This window comes from Tauraco erythrolophus, chromosome 2 (assembly GCF_009769465.1).
Source record: "Tauraco erythrolophus isolate bTauEry1 chromosome 2, bTauEry1.pri, whole genome shotgun sequence".
Taxonomy (NCBI): Eukaryota; Metazoa; Chordata; class Aves; order Musophagiformes; family Musophagidae; genus Tauraco; species Tauraco erythrolophus.
This window is the reverse complement of record NC_141466.1, coordinates 96,004,005-96,024,065: the sequence shown is the minus strand read 5'-3', so window position 1 is coordinate 96,024,065 and position 20,061 is coordinate 96,004,005. Positions and strand designations below refer to the sequence as shown.

General features: G+C 41.7%; 1 protein-coding gene across 1 annotated transcript; it reads right to left on the bottom strand.

Moving 5' to 3' along the window:
- Window positions 1-15,736: 15,736 nt before the first annotated feature.
- NANP (N-acetylneuraminic acid phosphatase) lies at window positions 15,737-19,675 on the bottom strand. Its single transcript, XM_086628117.1, has 2 exons — window positions 19,583-19,675; window positions 15,737-19,345 (listed from the first exon to the last, which is right to left on the bottom strand). Exons 1-2 carry the CDS (start codon window positions 19,670-19,672, stop codon window positions 18,653-18,655), a joined length of 783 nt encoding a protein of 260 aa, XP_086484243.1. The 5' UTR covers window positions 19,673-19,675; the 3' UTR covers window positions 15,737-18,652.
- Between the last annotated feature and the right edge of the window lie 386 nt (window positions 19,676-20,061).

Genomic DNA, 20,061 nt, shown 5'->3' with positions numbered 1-20,061 from the left:
TAAATGTCCTGCCTGACGGCTTTCAGCTAGTTTTAACCTACCTTGCCATATATATACTCAAACCAGTTCACATACAGCTTTTAGTAACATTCATGTGACGTATCAAATACTTTCCTGAAATCCTGACTTGTTGTATGAAACCTTTTCTCCTCTCCCCATTCAGCTTAACCCAATTCCTTAGATGACTGCTCCATTGCTCGCCTCTACTAACAGCCTGAAAACCTACGGGCTACTTTGCTAGCTCACTGTTAGCTCACACACAAGCAGTTTGTTAGGGACACTCATAGCATTGCTGCTAGTACTCCAGTACCCAAACCATTCCTTCTGATATTTATTTTTCTTTCTACTAATAGTATTTATGACATAAGACCTTTTTGTATGACCTGTAGGATGTACGTTGGCCATACTCATGGTTGGGTTTTTTACTGCCCTGCAGTGTGTGCTTTTATTACCTCCATCGTATTAAGAAGAAGAGGCAGAAAATCTGACGTGTGGTAGACCAGGGTTTGTCATCATTAGGAGCTTCCATCATTTTGACATTGCTGTGTTCTTGGGAAGCACGAACACAGCTTTTGAGCGTGGCTGGGAACAGGCTGGTATTCCCAAACCTGGGATTTTCATTGCCCTGCAAGACCCATAGAAAAGGGTAAAGTGAGTTGAAATTTACAGGTACACGTTTTACTCCAAAACAGTTTTGAACAATGACACTGTTAGCTGCGTAACCATAGTTCAATGGTCACACACCAGCGTGACAGTAGATAGTCCGTCATTACTGTTCCCTACTGGGAACTATGCAGTAAGAGCCATGACAGCGTGCTCCTTGGAAGAGTTCTTCTACTCCCAATTTTAAAGTTTCACTCAGTAGCACGATCCCTCTGTGAGAAGAAGCACTTGACAAAGACCACTGTGAGCACCCAGCAGCCTCGCAAAGCCAGTGTTTTAACAAAACTCAGCTTCGATGTAGCCAGTTGTAAAAATAATATTTAATTATTGAATCTGCCCACATATATATGGATGTGTGTATGTACATACATACATACACAGACATATATATACACACCTTGCACATGTTACTGTTTCAGCTTTCCAGTTTGTTTCATGCTTCAGCTAAGGTGCTATTTCAGAAATTTCCCACCTCCTACTTGGCTTTCCTTCTTCATTACATATAATAAGAGTTCACTGGTGTCTGATGGCATCTAGATCAAATACCTAGCGAGATCAAACTTGGGAGAACATAAATGGGAGCCATAGGCGCTCTATAAAGTAGCCTACACCTTTCATGAACTGAAATGGATGTTCGTCAGTAATGAGGCACTGCAATTAAATGAAATAAGCCTTGGCAATAGCTCTGCCATATCTGCCTGTACAATGCTCCCTCAGCAGCAACAGTCCCATGGGAAATGAAATATGCAGCCCATGCATTAGCCAGCCTCATTGTCTGGGTGCCTGCAGCCGAGGAACCCTCAGCCCTGCCTCCAAAACAAAGCCTTTGTGGAGGGAAGGTATTGGGCTTCCCTGAAATTTGAGTTCAAGCTCAGGTGCAGGCACCATCTCAGTCTCTGTGACATGCCCGCCCTGGGGAGTGGGTGATCACGAGGGGCAGGGAGATGGGGGAGAGACCTTTTTCTGTGTTGGCTCCCCTACTGTGGGCTCTTTCTACTGAGCTGACTTATGCGTGGGTCTGCGTGAATGAAATAATAGCAATAATCATCATCATCATCATCAGTGAAAAGTAGTACTGCCTTCCTAGGATGAAAAGGTCCGAACATAGGTTGTCCCTTTCGCAGGAGCCCATCCAGTCGAACTCTTCAAGTGGCCATGGTGATCTTTCATTATCCTTATGGTGACCTTTCCCGCTATTGGGAAAGTCATGCAAGCCTGAGGAGAGCAAGGAGCACCCTGGTAATAATGCTGGGGTGAGAACTTCTCCCTTTGGAGCAACAGGCATTTTGGAGGGACTCAGTGATCCTCAAGAATTTTTTTGATCAGTGGTGGCCACTGTCATCTGGGAGAGAAAGAGAAGAACCACTTTGCCAACACACTTTGACTTAAAAGCACAAGGTGGGGACCACTTTCCATGTTCTCCTGAATAATTTTCAGTCTGTAGTCTAGGAATTACTCACTTGCTTTTTGTTATCTTAATGTAGTTTTTCTTAAATGAAGGTCTTACTAGACTTAAGAAAAGAGACTAAAAATATGTGAAGGACTGGTTTCTAAATTCTTTGGCTGGGCAGGAAAAATAAAAGCACAATTGCCTTCACAGTTAATAAAATATCTTGGTTCAACACCTCTTACTTTTTAAAAATAATTTAGTCAAATTCGTCTTCAGAGTTTTCTTTGGCAAACAAATTTTCCAAAATGTTTCCCAGATGAAATCAACATTCTCAACTCTTCTCCAAACTGTTAGACTTGAGATTGCAGTTTTTTATAAACAAGATGTTAAAAAAAATTCTTAGATCTAAAAGTGAAGCAACATTTCAATAATTTCTAAGACAAAAACTATTAAACAGTTTTGTGCTATTAAATATGATGGTAAGGGTGGCAACCCAGTCTTGTACTCCAATGTAATTAAGTTCTTTCAATTTTCCCATGAAACTTAGCCGCTTCAAAGTGTGTTCTCAGAAAATGCTAGCTTCTCCAAGCTAGGTAAATCATGCCAGAGTGTAATAGTCTCTACATTATGCTCACTTTCATGTTATTAGGTGTTTCACAGACTTTTATTTTTCAGGAATTTTCAAAAATAGAAGTAGGAAAAATCAAGAAACAAGACTAGGAATAGAGAGTTCGATAATGAGAATCTCAATGAGAATGTAAGACAGATGGAAAAAAATAATTATGAAAATATAGCAAGGGAAGTTAAGAGCCTTTCATCTGAAGTAAAAGTAGAGATGACAGTATTACTTTGAGTTTGAGGAGGAGGTGTATGCAAGGTGAAATATGGCAGCTACATACAGCCAAATACAGGTTAGAGATGAATTCAGCATATTTTCCTGAAAGAGTAATGACATGAAGGTATTTTAAAATACTCATTTGATCATTACTTTCACAGAGTGTATGTACAGGAATACTAAAATGCGTTTTAGTTTGGCAGAGAACTCTAAGAATAAAATTAACAGAGAGAATTAGTAAAAGCTAGAATCAAATTGGGTACTTACATAATAAAAGTAAGTATCACAGAGAGCTGAAATAATCTGTCTGTGTATAAAGGGTCTGTGTCCTCTCACTTCACTGCATTCTTAACTGAGTGTTCTCCAAGGTGGTGGAAACTGCCAAGCACGTCTCCAACATTGTCCTCAGAAACATCTGCTATTGACAGCTGTTGGGAAAGGGGAGTGAACTTAGACTGTTCTTCCGATTTGCAATGGTACTTCCTGCAGTGCCATTGCAGAAGTCAAAAATACCCAAACAATCAGTTGTTAAGAAAGAAAAAGAGAAAGAGAATAAAGGATGAAGGAAGATTTCTTTTCTTCAGCTGGGGATACTGTGAACCTGAAGAGACAACCCTACCATGGAAGCTTGGTCAGATGTTCAACTGACATACACCAGCAGAGCGTCCCTGTCTTCAGGGACATAGAGCAGGTAGGATGTCACCCGTGACATTTAAACTTCGCAAACAAGTCAAAGTTTAATACTGCCAAAAAAGAGGAATGTTAAATGCAGCTTTCAGTTACTGTGGAGGAATTAGAAGTCCTGTAAATCTGTGCCTCATCTTGGGACACAAACCTCAGGCCACCCTCCTCTTGGCATGGGTGAGGGGCACAGGAAGCAATATGCTCTTTGCAGCCTGGTGAGAGCTGAGTCTGAAGGATGACTTTTAGCAGCTACTAATTAATATAGTTAGCTAGCTAACTAGTATGCACTGATACTGGTCTCCAGAGGAAAATGTTTGGGCTTTGGTACCGATGGAACTAGCTGTTTCACCCTAGTCTGAAGCCCAGCAGCAAACAAAAACCTACGCAATGTGGATGATCAGGTGATCAGAGCTCCAAAACAGGAGCTGCTTCATCTGTGACCTGGGATGTGGAGGGATAGTACTGCCAGCTGCTGTGCGTGGTGGTGCAGTCTCTGGACACTCTGAATGTACTAAATGAAACTCCTCTTCATTTGTGCAGCTTCTTCCACCACAATTATCTGCTGTTTCAATATATTACTGTTTCAATATATTCAGTGTATTTTTGTCCTATCTACTGGATCCTTAATATAATAATTAGTGTCTTGGCTACAACAGCAATGGGTTATTAAAGGAGTGTGCAGAGTTGCTGATAAAGGGGGAATTCCAAATACAGGCAAAAACATTTAGGATTCCTTTGTAGTTGAACAGTCAAGGGCAAAAAGCTTGTTAATAATATCAGATTATCATTTTCTTAAAAACAGATTAAGTTTTCATGACCCACAGCATTGAAGTTCTTTTTAAATAGTTGTCCTTATTAAAAAAGATCTCTCTTTGCTTGTAGCTGGATCTGTTTGGCTGAGTTGGATGATACATTATCAACTGTTGTGAGAGAACAAGCCATCTATTTTAAGATCTCAAAATACAAGTTTTGCTTGCATCCCAGATAAGGAAGTTATTTTGCTATTTTAGCAGAAGAAGGTATCCATCAGAACAAGGTAACCTGTCACCAGCAGGGTCAGTTCATTGCTTAAGAGCTATTCTTTTATAAATCACTGATTTCACCTTATGCAATTTGTTTATTAGAATTGCTGTGCCTTTGGGTAGGGACCATATCTCCTTAGGACCAGATATAATAGAATGTGCATATATTTTGGTTTTTATTTCTGGCGTGTAAAAGAGAAGTGCCTGTCAGCTTTTGAAAACAACTATTTTGCAGTTATGCTGACATAGGACATTGGTTTCATGTAATATTTTATCCAGCCCTTTTAATACAGAATGCAGCTCATTTATTTGTCATCCGCTGTAACGTCATCCCAAGTACATTAACAGCACATTAAATTCCTGTCCAACTATGGTTTCACAGCGCAAGTAGCTGCTCTCAGTGCAAACCTACGCCCTGATGTTCCCCAGCCCCAAGCTGGTGATTTGTGGAGTTCTCCTTTGGGTCTTTCCACAGGGATTGCGGCTGCCTGAGCTCTCTCCCAAAACTGGGGTTCCCTAACATAGGTAACATTTACCTTCACAATGATGCTGATTGGCTGTATAATTTAAATTTAGTCGTATAATCTGAAGACACTCTTTATTCAGTTTTAAATGTTATATATACCAGTTGAAGGTGGCAACAAACTCAATTAACTAGGCTGATATAAACCTTATTTAAATCAAATTAAGTGCATTTCTGCAGTGGTTAGCATCTATTTCATTAACTGTGATTAAAAACTGCTTGGGAGTTAAATTGGTGTGACTTTGAATATAGATAAAGCCAAGGGAAGACAGAACTGGCAGCTGAGCCTGAACCAGACTGGAAAGTTTGGAGTCCTTCTTTGTACTCAGAACACCAGAGCTTTGTTTGTTTTAATTAAAACTGGGATCCTGCAGAATGTAATGGATGTTGTTTAGAAAAGCTGCCCGCTTGTTTCTGGTAATTGGATTTTTCTAGCCCAGATTAATATCCTGCCGTGCCATTTCAGTGAGTCCGAGAGGATTCCTCCAAATAATTAAAAAATGAGTGCTGAAGACTGTAACCACCTCATTAAGATAAACTTACAACAACATCTTAGGTTCATATAAGTAGTTCCTTTCTTTTTTTCTGGAAAGAGGCCACAGTTTGTTTAGCCTGGCAGCAGCAAGGAACTGATTTTTGTGTATGCAAAAAAAGCTTTTTAAGCCATTACTGCTGAATCACTGTGTCTCAAGTAACATGAAATTGGACTAGTAAGCTTTGACAGGGGTCTGTGGAAACTAACTTTGAGATTGTTACAGTGACCAAATAATGAAAAATAGAATATATGTGAAAGTATAAATATTTCCAGAGAATTTCTGGCACGCAGTCTCACACCAAACAGAGACTGACAAGCACATCTGCTGATACTTGATGCTAGAAATAATAGCTATTTTGTTTATTCCTCACATTGATATTATCTATTTGTGGTTTATGCTTAATATGTTGTGTAGCAATGTACCTAGTTCTGTTCGTTAAGATGAAGGATTGTTTACTATGTGATCAACTGGTATTATAATGACAGATCTAATTGACAAGTGCCATTTTTTGTTAGTTTCTGCTTTTTTTCTAAAATATCGATGCAGAAAACTTCTGATACATATTAGCCCTAAGAAATACACAACCTGGGAAAGCTGGCTAGCCTATCTAGGAAGAAGCTGCTGGAAAACCTCAGTGGAAAAACATCTGTAGGCACCACAGGAGAATGGGAGGGGCAAAAAGGTCTATGTGAGTATTTAAAACATCTATGAAGATGACCAGAGCTGTATCAATGAACAGAATCAGGGGGTCATCTGCAGTTGCATATGCTTGTGCTTGTTGCATACACAAGTCACTGAGGCTCTGGTTAAGCAGGATACTAAGGTATAAACCTAACTTCAAATCTGAGAGCAAGCTGATGGCACTTGCACACGTTGAAATCTTTGTGTACAGACTCATAGAGGCTCCCCTTGCTTTGTGAGAGCTGGTTTTAGACTGAAACCTCTGCTGTGCATAGCTTTATTCAGAATTTCTTCCCAGGGCAAAGTTCACAATAAAACCTGTAAAATCCAGTAATGTGACATTTATAGAGGTAAAATTTTAGTATCCACTTATAGAAATACATTCTTTTAAAGTAATATTTTAAAAATCCTATTTCTGTCTCTGATCATCAGCCTTATTATGTATACTAAACATAACAAATGTCACTTAAAAGAGCATAAGTAGAGCAGACGTGATGTTCATAACTCACTAAGTACTGGCTGAAGAAAGTATCCACACACAGAGAAGTGGAAGGCTATATTTTATTCTCAATTATGGATGTGAATTGCAGTTTTGTAGTAAGGGAGGGGTGAGATGCTTTTTCCATGTGACTTACCTTGGGTATTTTCTTTGGGCCACATAATTCCGTGGGGTATTTTAAATAACCATTATGGAGATTTCATGTTCTGGACGAACTAGGCAGTTCCCAAAAGTGTGCCTGAAAACACTTTCCTCCAGGAGTCAGTTGTGCTTGAAAGGTGGGAGGTGCCAATTAGGCACAGCGATTGTATGTGAATTACCAGCACATTTTGCTTGATTTTCCTGAGGTATTTGTCTGCAAGGTGTAAGAACCCTCATAGCGTAATATTTTCTAAATGAGAGGTGCAAGCTATATGCAAATTATATAAATTTCATCTTAATTCTGAGAATGTTTACTTGAGATTTTTGGGAGGAAAATGTTGTATGAGAACATCTGTCCAGGGCCAGCTCAGAAGGATGTCAGTCCAGTGTGCTGTTTGCAGGGGTGGCAAGCGGTAGATGACTGAGGAGGAGGATAGGAAGTGAGGGGTTTTCTAGGCTGCTTCTTTCCCTGGTAAGCACCTTTAGCTGCAGGCTGTAGGTAAGGTAGAGCCTTCTAGAGGCATAAGCTGTATCCAGACCATTCTGTTCAGCGTATTCTTTTGGATGCATCCTACACAAATTGATGTAATCTTTCCAAAGCCATTTATACTTCAGCAGTCACAACATTCTGTGGGAATTAATTCTGCATTTAACAAGTAGGGTGTCCCAAGAAAGTATCTGAGTTATTTGTGTATATCTGTTTCCTGATATTGATTAATTCCCACTTGCCTTGTGCTCATCAGCAGCGATCCTGGGGCATCGCTGCCCAGGATTTCTCTGTTTTTCTCCCAGCAGTGTTCAGGTTAAAGCACTCATTACTCTATGTACCATGTTCGTTTTCTGCACGCCAGAACTGCCGCATGCTGACAAATACCTGCCAGCAGCTATGGGTTTTGTCTGGGGAAATTCCAGGTAAATATGATCCCTCAGCCTCTTGCAGGTAACAGCTGCCACTTTCGCTCAAAGGGAATTCCCACTGACTTTGATCTGTAGGAGAGGACATCACCCCCGGTTTGCTTTGTTACAGTGAGGTAACAGACATTATGTTTGTCAAGGACTTGTGATAGCAGTTACTTCACAAGGAGGAGGCCAGACTGTTTCACCGCCTGCCTTAGTCATACATGCTTTGCTCTTAAAGGAGTTTTTCTCTTTCCACCCCAGTGAATGCATGACCGGAGTCTGAGCCAAAGAGCAGCAAGTAAGAACAGGACAAATACCAGTTATTTCTCTGGTATGACCTGTGGAAATTTTCAGGCATGTTAGATTTTGGCCTTTTTACCTTCTAAATCTGCTGTCTTTGGTGCATGGAAAAACAGTGAAGCTTTTGGGAGGTCTGCTTTTCATTCCATAACAAAGAGATATTATTCATTAAAAGAAGATAATTATTAGCTGGGCTAACTTTGAACATGATGCACTGGCCAACCTCTTCGGCTCATTTTATGCTAGGCACTGTAAAAAAATGTAGTAAGACTGCTCGCCCAAGCCAGCTTAACAAACACATCCTGAAAAGTGGTTGAAACAAGAGAGGAGCTGGATGGGCAGGAAAAGGAAAAGGAAAAGGAGGGTATTAAATATGGCACGAGGCACATAATTCCTAGTCAGTCTTGTGACAAAGCCTTTTACTATCTCAGTGGTCAAAACTGCATTGACCGTTTACACTGACTCTTCCAGGCTTTTAGCATCAAAGTTTTCATATTTTGTGTCATTCTGGCCCGAGTAAGGCACAAAGGTCTTTGAAAATCATTGCATTCCCCACATTTGGTGGGTGTGTCAAACAGGCAGGCACTTAGGCAATGCAGCATCCTGCCTTCTAAGCGTCAAATATAAGTCTTGAGGATTGTTTAAGGGCATTTTCTCTGTGCAGACATCTGATAATATTACTTAACATGGAGAAAGACCTCCTCTAACACTAGGCCTATTGAGAAAGCCCAAAAATATTCCGGGTGCTTTCAGGAGAAGGCAGGCAGCCAGTGCAGAAATGTTGGGGTTTTTTTTAAGTGTGTACCTTACTTCACAATTACCTGTCAGAGGTGCTTCCCTGCAGCAATACCTCTCCTGCACAGCTGTGCTCTCAGGTGAGAAGAGTTGCTGAGTGCAAATGAACATTTTGAACCGCTCCAATGCTGCACTGTCTATTCTCATTATATGGATAGACGCTTCTACCGTGCTGTTGTCCTCGGCCTAGGAGAGCTTCAAAGGTTTGCCTCAGGCTCGCTGGCCAAGGCCACTATCCAGGGCCAGATGTGGCTGGTTGTGAGCCCCGTCTCCATCCCAAGCTTGCTGTGTGACTATCAGCTAGTCACTTTGGTTTTCTGAGCCTCTGCTAAGACGGAGACAGCAGTATTTCTGTACCTCACAGTCGGGCCACCCTTTGTCTCTCTAGACATGTTCTCTTTGTCATTTTCATACATCTTTATACATTGAGGCTGTTCAGCCTGGAGAAGAGAAGGCTCTGGGGTGATCTTATTGCAGCTTTCCAGTACCTAAAGGGGGCCTACAGGAAAGCTGGAGAGGGACTTTTTACAAGGGCATGTAGTGATAGGACAAGGGGTAATGGCTTTAAACTGAAAGAGGACAGATTTTGATTAGCTGTAAGGAAGAAATTCTTCCCTCTGAGGGTGGTGAGGCACTGGAACAGGTTGCCCAGAGAAGTTGTGGATGCCCCATCCCTGGAAGTGTTCAAGGCCAGGTTGGATGAGGCTTTGGACAACCTGTTGTAGTGGAGGGTTTCCCTGCCCATGGCGGGGGGGGGTTGGAACTAGATGATCTTTGAGGTCCCTTCCAACCCGAACCATTCTATGATTCTATGATTTTTCTACTCTGGTTGACTGGAGCAGTAGCAGCAGACCCAGCCGTGCTGGTGGTGATCTGGCAGCCCTGGAGCTACGTCTGACAAGTGCCAAGTATACACTGTGTAAGGCACACTGGACAAGCCCTATACATTGTGGTACAGGTTTCTGAAACATAAAGGCCCACTGCAGGTGTTAATCAGGTTTTTCTCTGCTCTTAGGGTCAATGCAATTACTGGGGTGGAGGTACCCTTTGTTGGGCCACTGCAGTGGCACAGGGGTGTTGTATACAGCCTGTGGGCTGGTTCTGCTGCAAACTGATCCTCAGCTGCCACCTGCTGAGCACTGCGGAAAAATGCAGCAGAAACGTCTGTTCGTGTGCGAGGATTCCTCCTGCGGGGACCCAAAGCCGCCACGGAGCTCCAAAACTCAAGGAGGTGGCGGGGGGGAGACGGTGAACACAGTGTCAGCGGGTTTGTGAGTGATAATCAGCCCACGTTTTCAGGTGCCTGAATAGAAACGGGGGTGCTGACTTCAGAACCGTGGCCTGAATTGCTGGTCTGGGGATGCAGCCAAGAACTCCAAAGAGTAAGAAAAATACCACGTAGTAGCAGGTAACAACTTGTAGTAATCGTTTACATGAGGTCATAGAAATAAAGTGCTAGCATGTTGCCTAATTACAGAAAGAGGAGCTCATCAGGAGAATTTTGAAATCATAAAGATGTGACTGCAGCATCAGCTACAGGAAGAACATTCCTTTTTCTTAAATCCGATACCTACATGATATAAATCAAATTCAGCTCAAGCACAGTGCATCAGTACCTTAGAAGGCAGGGTTTTGTTTGGCACCACGATGCAATGACAAACTTGTTGCTGATCCTCTTAGTCATGCTCTTTTTCAAGTGACTGTTGTGCAGTTTGCAAAATATGCCACAGATCCTCATACATAAAATAAAGACAATACTTATCCATCTAGATCAAAACCTCTTCTAAGCAGGTGTGTTTACAATGCCTAGTAAAATAGGATGTCTTCATAATTTATGATGTCTGGAGGTACTGTGAAGTGAAAAGAAGAGTGCTCTGACCTCATTTATGGGTAGCAGGTATGTTTTAGTTTTAAAACAGTGATGGACAGAAAAATAAGAACAGAAAAAAAAACAACCCAAAACAAAACAAAACAATAAAACAAAACACCAACCCAAAACCTGTGCTTGCATCTACATCTAACAAACCTCTAATGCCATCTGCTGAGGAAACACTGAAAACGAGAATGAAGTCTCCAGCAGACTACTAATTGCATTATTCTTGTTACTGATTTCTTTTTAAATTTATATTATGTAAGAATACTGAAAGGATTTTAAGAAACTTAGTTGAGCAACTGTGAGTATAATGAACTGGATGTATTTTTAAATACTCAAATGACAGGAGTTTCTTTTCAACTCTACTTTAGACTCTAACTCCTTGTAATCAAGAAATGGTCCTATTATTCAACTTTAATTTTGTCTTTCTTCACTCCTAAATTAGCCACCCAAAATTTATCCTAAAATACACTTGCATCTTTTAATATAGAAAGGATAGTTTATTAGGTGAATTACATTCTCCTTGGCAGAGTATTATAGAATTGCTCATCATTCACTGGTGATAGAAGATGAGCTGCAGAGAAGACTATTAAGTCAACCTAAAAACTGCCAAGTCCTGTAAAATGTTGGGAATGCAAAATCCTTGCACAGAGGCTATTAGAGCCTGAAGGATTTTTTCCCCTGGATTTTACACATATGTATTCCATGCTGCTCACCCTGCAAATATGCCCAAATACTGCCGCTCTACAGAAAAGAGAAAAACAAACGGGAAGTGGTTTGGGTGAGCCGAACATCGCTAAAAAGAGGGCAGAGTATTCAAAATAAAACAAAAAGAAATTGTTAACTAAGTAGATTTATCTCAAAGTAAAATATCTCTAAGGTAGGGTCTTGTTTTCATTTTGAGAACAGTGCGTAGAAATAGAAATTGCGCATAGAAATACAGTGTAAAACTCTAATAATACAACACCAAGAGGAACGTCTGCCTGCAGCAGTAGCAGTTTTAAAAACAGACATATAATGTTTCACAAAGTAACAGGGCAAAGATAACAATGTATCAAAGTAGTTTAGACGTCAAGCTGTGAGGCAGCTTTTAAAATACTTTCAGATGAGAGGGATGGAAGCAAAAAAAGTATTTTTACCCGGTTACATTTACTGAAAGAAAGAAAAATAAACAAGCTGTTTGTGTCGTTTATGCATTTTCTTCCTGAAAGGAAAAAAGGACTTAGAACATTCAGGACCCTTCTCATTTAAATGTCTGAAACAAAACACAATGGAAGGCATCAACAGTTTGGAAAACAAAGGCTGCCAGTCCATCCACTGCAGACTCCTGATAAATCCCAACCCCAGTGAGATTTAACAGGCCACATTGGTAACAGCAAAGATCACCCAACCGGTAGCACAAACGAAAACTTGACTTTGTCAGACAGACAGACCTACACCACCTTAGTGCTCGCCTGAAAACTGCACGGTAACTCGAGGATTCTTGTTGGCCTAATTAATGAAAAGAATAAAGAAAAAGAATTTACTGAGATCCTTAATACTCACATAGCAAAAGAACCAATAAATATATATATATTTGAGTAGCTGATGTATTTTGACACGTAATTATTTCACTTCTAGATGGACCTTTCTGTCACACTGCTCACTGGCTCGGGAAAATGGTCTTCCCACATCTGCCTGAATGCGGCACCACCGAGCGGGCTCAGAAACAACACATGTAAATAAAAATTTGCTCATCGGGTGCTCACCAGGCTGGATTTTGGCTGGAAAACAAGACAAGTTTAAATGCTTTCCCCTTTATTTTTTCATCTTCATTTATGGGGAAACTGAGCCGTAACTATTCTAGGTGACTTCCTAGAATCATTGAGAAGTTTAAAAAAAAAATCCTAAATCCTTGATCTAAAGCATAGCATGTGACAAGGATGACTACAGTCATATACACTCAGATGTATGTCTGTACCTTACTGGCCCTGTATTTTACTGCGTTTTTGCATTATCGATGGTGTAGCAAAATAAACATTTCCAGGGCAAAATACAAAAAAAGAACCTAACAAATATGTGCTTTAATGCACTAAATACATTAAATTAAATGTAGATTAAAATGTAGTTAAAGCTACATATATAGTTTCTTCTATGTTGCCTACTTATATGTTATTTCCAAAATACAAAAAAAAAAGTTGGATTTTCTCAGTGTGACAAATTTGTTCTTGAATATAGTTGACAGAAAAATCAAATATTTAGAGCCAGTGATGAACAGACTGAACAGATGCTGGGAAACTGCTGAAACGATAAGTAGTGTTTTGTTTTCCTCCCAGCATTCACTTCCTAAGTCAACCAATCATGAACATTTACTCTGAAACTTGGAGAAAAGTGTCTCAGATTTAGTATTTTAAACTTGCCTTATAAATGTTCATATCTATAGGTGACTAACAGAGGATTTTGTTTGGAGGCTTTTTTTTCTCCCTGCATATTCTTTTTTTTTTTTTTTTCTTCTTACAAATTGACAAATTTGCCTAGTTTGTGTGATATGAATGGAAGTTTCTTTGGAGGAAAGGCCATTTAAAACAAACACAGCTCAAACACATGCTTGCAGCAGACAGCTGCCAAGGAGCTGGTACTAAATGTATGTACCTAACATGACCTTTCTACAAAAGCTGGCTCACTTCCATTACCTTTTTATTGCAATCCTCTGCAAATTTCATCCCAAATACTAGATACCATTGTGATTCCTAAAGATATGGAAATGCAACCAATGAAATAGATGATGGAGATCAATTAGCTGAGGGAAGAGAAGTGTAAGGCAGAAGTCACTTGCAGATGATCTTATAGAAATGAGCATACACATTTTACTTAAACTTGTGAAGTTCCACTGATGTAAATGGTAACATTTTCCTATGCTAAATTAGACCCTATGTGAAGTTATCATCTGGTCCTTAGTTAGGTGTTGACTCGAGAAACATTGCTTGCACTTCTACAGAACTGAAATGTCATGTATTAGCACCATGATCTAATCTCATATTTTTAAAAATGCATCTTTTTTTCTGGCATTTGAGGACTGTTCAACAGAAGGCTCTCATGCAACCTTGTTTTTAGCAGGTAGAATAAAAGGTCAAAATACGCTATACGGAGCAGGCAACGTGATTCTCTGTGTCTAGGTCCCTTGCAACATAGGCAGAAAGTTGCAGTTTTTGCTTTAGACACAGCTGACATCATCTCTGCATTGTTATGTCTCTTGTATGTGCACAGCGTGATCTAGAAAGCGAGTTATAATGGAGACAATCCCACTGCAAGGCTGATAGTAAAAGCTGTGCACAAAAGAACAGTATACCGCTACATACAGCAGAGATACGTTGTGTTTCTATTTGTTGTACTTCTCCACGTGTTCAGATGATTTCCAGATGATGAGTTTTGTTAGTACAGAATTCAGGTAGGATTTTAAATTTCGTTTAAGGGCCTCAATATAACATGGGAGTAAAAATCCCCACATTTTAGAGCTGAAGTTGTTCACTACATATGTGAACAGGAGAAATTGCTCTGATGGATCAGACTACTCCGATTTAGTTCAAAACCCTATTACTGCTGTTGTCAAGTAACACAAGCCTCAGACGAAAAAACAAACAGCATTGGTTCAGTTAGCTGAGGCACAGGAAGTTGTCCGTTTCCTGGATTTCAGGAAATATGAAAGCCTTTAGTTGTTACCCCATCCAGACATCTTATCTCTTTGCATTAATTTAGTATCCTAATGAAAGGTACTTATCTCCTGTATAAAACGTTCGGGTCACCTTCTAAGAACCCTAACTTTGTGCTAAAGCTTTTCAAGCGCGTAAGAATATATCCTCGTTTCTGAGGCTCTCACCGTCCAACTTAACACCTTACACATGCAAAGCTTCCTCAGCAAGAACAGCGACGCTGTGGTGTGCAGATCTGTGACACTTCAGACAGTCACCTGGCACGGCCAAGCGCCCGCGATAGAAGCTGAGTCCCCCTCTACTCAGTTTAACACCCTACCCTCATCTAGAGTACCTTTTACGTACCTCGCCACCTTTCTCCATCTATCTCCACAGGTCCAGAAGACGGACAATTTGTTGCATTATCCAATGGAAAACTCTCAGGGGACAGCTTGCTTTTCTGCAGCAAGAGAGCGCCACAAGGTGAGCACCCTTCCACTCTCCCCTCTCCCAAGTCACACAGAGGTAAGCACAGCAACAGCTCAGATACGGCTTTGTGCACCCACAACCTACTGGAATGGGTCCCCTGGACTGGAGATTATTGGATTTATTTATCTGCCTTGCAGTCTGTTTTTACGCTGCTGCAGCAGCCTGTGGCGTGACTTCAGGACATCTAGGCATACCTGAGCTGGCATTCAGCTTGGCAAGTCAGGTTCAACTAGCAATGAACTGCAGTTAGGAATTCAATATACACAATCTGGCCGAGAAGCTGAGAAGCTTCATAAATACAGAATTATGTTCCAGCCTCTTTTTGAAACGATGGAAACTACACGCAGTCACTACATCAAAACGTGAGGTCACAGATTTTGAAACCTAATTCTGTGCTACTTTAAATAACAAACAGAACTCTTGCCCTTTGTCATAAACCTGATGACAAACATAGTTATCCACAGTAATACAGAGCATTAAAATAAATGTTTTATAAACAAAATACTTTTATTAGACTAGTACATGGGTTATTTTAAATCAAGAATTAAAATACAGTTGGTATTAAACTATTGTTTCAGTTCATTTCACTAAAGTCAAAGTTACTGTAGATTAACCTCAGAAGGTAATATTTATCTGAAAAAAAATGTTTTTAAAAAATATAGATGGAATTTCTTTTTCTTTTTATTTAGTGTGTTTTGGCAATATCATTTAAACTAGACAACTTAGCTAGTAGAGCATAAACACTAAGCAAAACCAGAACTTAACTGGAACTGAATGTAGACTGTTTTATTGACCTATTCCTGCTTCTGATGTGAAAATCATCCCATCGCTACATTTATGTTTCAATTTCGTTAAACATAATTATTTTTCATTAGGCTTTCTGTAAGAGCTCCATCCGAGAAAAACACCGAGTATTTGAGATACTCCAGATACCTAATCCATTTTATTGGGTAACTGCTTCTAAGAGCCCTAGATAGAGAAACCACTTCTGTTGTTTCTTCTTATTTTATAGAAGCTTTGTAACACTGTTACCCTCTCCGAACACTGGTAGTCACATCCAGCCTGGTACAGAACTCAGCAATGGAAAAAATACACTTGGATGTAGCCTCTACAGACCACAGGATCACCTGAGTGTTGAGTTACAGTGTTTTTTTCATAGATTCATAGATTTAAGAATACGACTGGCCACATGCAAAACAAAGAGCAGTCTCTTCTAAAACAAGAGACCCTTTACAGAATAAGCAGGCTCAGCATCCCACTTCAGAATGATGCAGTGGCAAGAGAACACGAGCCTCAACTTACGTTAAAAAATGGTAAGCTGGCGCATATATATCCTTCAAGCCCGCAGACAGAATTGTGAATTATTACTGTTTGTTATTTTAAACCTCAGCTGTATCAGAAACCTCGTTCTGACCTAAGTTCCAATACCCTGACGCCGTGCAAACAACGCAGAGTTATACTGCAGCTCCTTTGGGATGCTGTTGTAAATAAAGTTGTTGCTTTTGTATCGGACAGCATGGTTGAAACAGATTACTTCGAATCCATTATCTGTTCAAGGATCCATCCGGCCTTTTGGATACATTTCTGGTTTTACACAATATTCGCCACAGGCTCAATGATCTTTATTATTTTTCCCTCAATCCTTGGTAATAAGGAAGGCTACTAGCAACGTTCTGCTCCTCAGCTAAACCACTGACTGTTTCCATGCTCCTCGAAATGCAAAACAAGATCTTAACTTAGGGCTCTTCCTTCAGCACACAACTGTGTCAAGTCAGTCCCACTGGCTTACGTTACATGCGGCAACGGACCACGGCACTGCAGTTGGATTATTTTTCGCTTATGCCCGTTTCCTCACAGGAACCAGTGGGGCCTGCCGCTGTTCTCTTCATTGATCCCCATGGAATCAATGGCTGGATAACATGAAGAACCTGGACTGATTCACCTTTTTTAAGGGACAACTGGATGAAACGGGTTCAAACTTTAATGAGCATTTTCTCCACCTCCGCCTTAATGTAGGAGTAACGTATTTTGATGCAACCTGAACTCTTTGCCACGTAATTTAACCCAATCAGTAATAGCCTCTTCTAAATTGAATCTGTCATCCTGTGCAGATGAACTACATTGACTTAAATTCATGTCAAGTTAAACACAGGAACTCTTCTTGTACACAGGATTCCTCTACACATCCATTTCCTGGTAGATTTCTGTACTTTTTGCTGATTTTTATTGCTGCCCATATGCCAGACACTCTTCTGCCAGCACCTCAGTATCCCTGTTCTAGAAAGATATGGCACGGATTTATTCTAAAATATAAAATTTGATTGCTCATATATGGTAAGATATTCAGCTCAATGTATATATAACAAATAAGGTTTTAAAAACACAGGTTTTCCAACAAGTGTTTACATTACCATTTAATGTATGAATACTTTCCCATCATATATTAAGAATATGAAGTACAGAAAAAATAAATTATTAAGATAATGATCTGGGAAAGATAAGTCTTAAGTGTTTTAGAGAGCTATCTCCTACATCTAGTGGAAATAGCACATATATATTATAAAGTTGTACACAGTACTGTAACACATAAAACATCATTTTCCAATTTCCCGGAAGAGAGTCAGGAAAGCCATTTACAAACAACTAGCTCATATTTTCTCCAGAGTAAATCACATGAAATACATGTAAAAACTGGAGTAAGGAGGGATTGTATAGCAGTGCCATTAAAACAGTCAAAAAAAACACTGATCCTGCAGTTCAATCTGAGTAGTCACACACCTGAGCAAGACCAAGAATAGTTTCTCCAAAAAGTCTGATCAAAATTCACTAATAAAAATCAGACAGAACAATAATAGTAGCTTTTAAAAAGTCTGACAGTACAGTAAGAAGACCATTGAAAACATCTGTTTTATCAGTTACATTCCAACAAAAATCATATTTGAATTACAAGTATACAGCATATCTGCATAAGCACCAAGATAATATATTGTAAAAACTTATTCATCAAGTCCCTCTGACAAATGGTCCCCCAGACAAATGCAAATTTTTAATGTACATTTAAGTACTTTTGGCAAGAGGTACAGATTCCATAAAAGAAGTCACTGCAAAGTCTGGAAAAAATTCTAAAACTTGAAAACTTGAAAAAAGATCAAAGGCAGAAGAACATTTTCTAATGGTCTGATACATAATAAATTCTGTCAATAAATAAGATAAACTGCAGACCAACTGTGAAGATTTACCAGATTATACCACACTTTCTCACCTTCCTTTACACACTGCAAACAAGGTTTGAACTGAAGCTTCTGCTAACTTGCAAGTCAGCAAACCATGTGAAAGATCAAAACATTCAAATTTTCTTTTCCACTGTAAAAACATGAGACTGGCAACTTAGGTCAGAGACAGATAGACTTTAGCCACAGTCTGTCAAAACAATTTCCAGAGGCACCTGTTTTAAATTAACTGCACTTGCATCTTTTAAACTAATCTAATTCTTTGTTCCTATCCTGTTTTGACTGACAACTGTGCTCTTATTCATCCACCTGCTGTTTTAAGAAAGCATACCATCCATGACTTCAAAATCCTAGGGTTAAATTTTTTAAAAGAGCGCGAGTCACCTAACAGCTCAGCACATCTCTGATTGTATGCCGGAACCATTAATGTGCTTCATTACTAGCCATATGGTCAGTTCCTAACTTAGCATTAATTTTGTGCTCCATCTTCTGTAAAACTGCTGGAAGATCCAGAACAGAAGAAATAATATAATGAGGTACTGGGGAGGTATCTACTGGGGTAGTCATCGCTTTGTTCAACCAGACAGTTGCTTTCAAGCCAGCATTCAGGCCTCCTTGAATATCTGTATCTAAAGAGTCACCAACCATAACACACTCTGCGGGCTGCACCCCCAGGAGATCGCAACAGTAATGAAAGATGGATGGCGCCGGCTTCTCTTCTTTCTGCTCTCCTCCCACCACGATGGCATCGAAGTAGGGCTGGCAGGCGCACGCTTCGATCTTCTCCCTCTGCGTCTGCTTGTCGCCATTGGTCAGGAGCAGCAGGCGGACCCCCTTCCGCAGCTCGGTGAGCATGCCCCGCGTGTCCTCGGCCAGGGTGAGGTGCTGGAGGCGGGTCGTTTTCCACAGGAAATAGCACTCGGCGGCCAGGTTTCGGTTCGCCTCCCCCCCGATCGTCTCTTGGATCGCCTCCTCCCAGTGCGAAATCCGCAGGTCGGTGATGCACATCTTGGCGGGATCGTGACACTCCTTGAGAAGCTTGGCCTGGACCTTGTCGCAAATGACACGAGCTTCTCCCTCGGCGTAGTGGTGCTTGGACTGCAGGGCGTTTATCACCTGGAGCAGACAGAGGCCCTGGTCTGCGCGCTGCCCTCACTCCCAGCACCGCACCGCACCCGTTAACGGCCCCCGAGGGGCCTCCGGCTGCGTGCCGGTGCCGGTGAGGCCGGGAGGGGAGGGGAGGGGAGCGGGAGACGCGCGGCGCCGCGACCGCCGGGCCGGGATGGGAGCGGGGGTGGGGTGCGGTGGCCGCAGGCCCCGTGTCGGAGGGTCGTGAGGGGACAAGGGCGGTACCTCCTCGATGGCGCGCCGCCCGGCCGCCGCCGTGTCCACCAGCGTGTTGTCCAAGTCGAAGAACACCGCCTTGACGCCGTGCACCCCCATGGCGCCGCCTCTCGCGAGAGCCGCCCCGCTCTAACGGCCGAGCCGCGCGGGCGGAGGGGAGCGCCCCAACCACCGCCAGCGCCGCCCGCTCCGCCGCACCGCGGGGCGGGGCCGGGCCGGGGCCGGGCCGGGCCCTCCCCCCCCGCCGGAGCGGGGCGGGGCGGGGCCTCCCCCGGCGCAGGGCGCTGCGTCACGCCCATCCCGCTGCCGTACAACGCGCTCCGCGGTTCCCGTCGGGCTGCGGGCGGAGTTCCTGACACCAGTGCCCCGCCGGAAGCGGGGGTTGAAATCACACAGCGCCCTGGGGTGGGGCTGCGGGGAGACCCTCCCGGATCCCCGGGGCGGGGTGCGGGAGAGGAGGGGAGAAGGGCCGCGGGGGCAGCTCCCGT

Coding starts and splice junctions, on each gene's coding strand:
- NANP (XM_086628117.1), bottom strand. CDS start 19,672: ATGGGGGTGCACGGCGTCAAGGCGGTGTTCTTCGACTTGGACAACACG. Junction 19,346..19,582: donor GGCGGCGCGCCATCGAGGAG/GTACCGCCCTTG, acceptor TGTCTGCTCCAG/GTGATAAACGCCCTGCAGTC.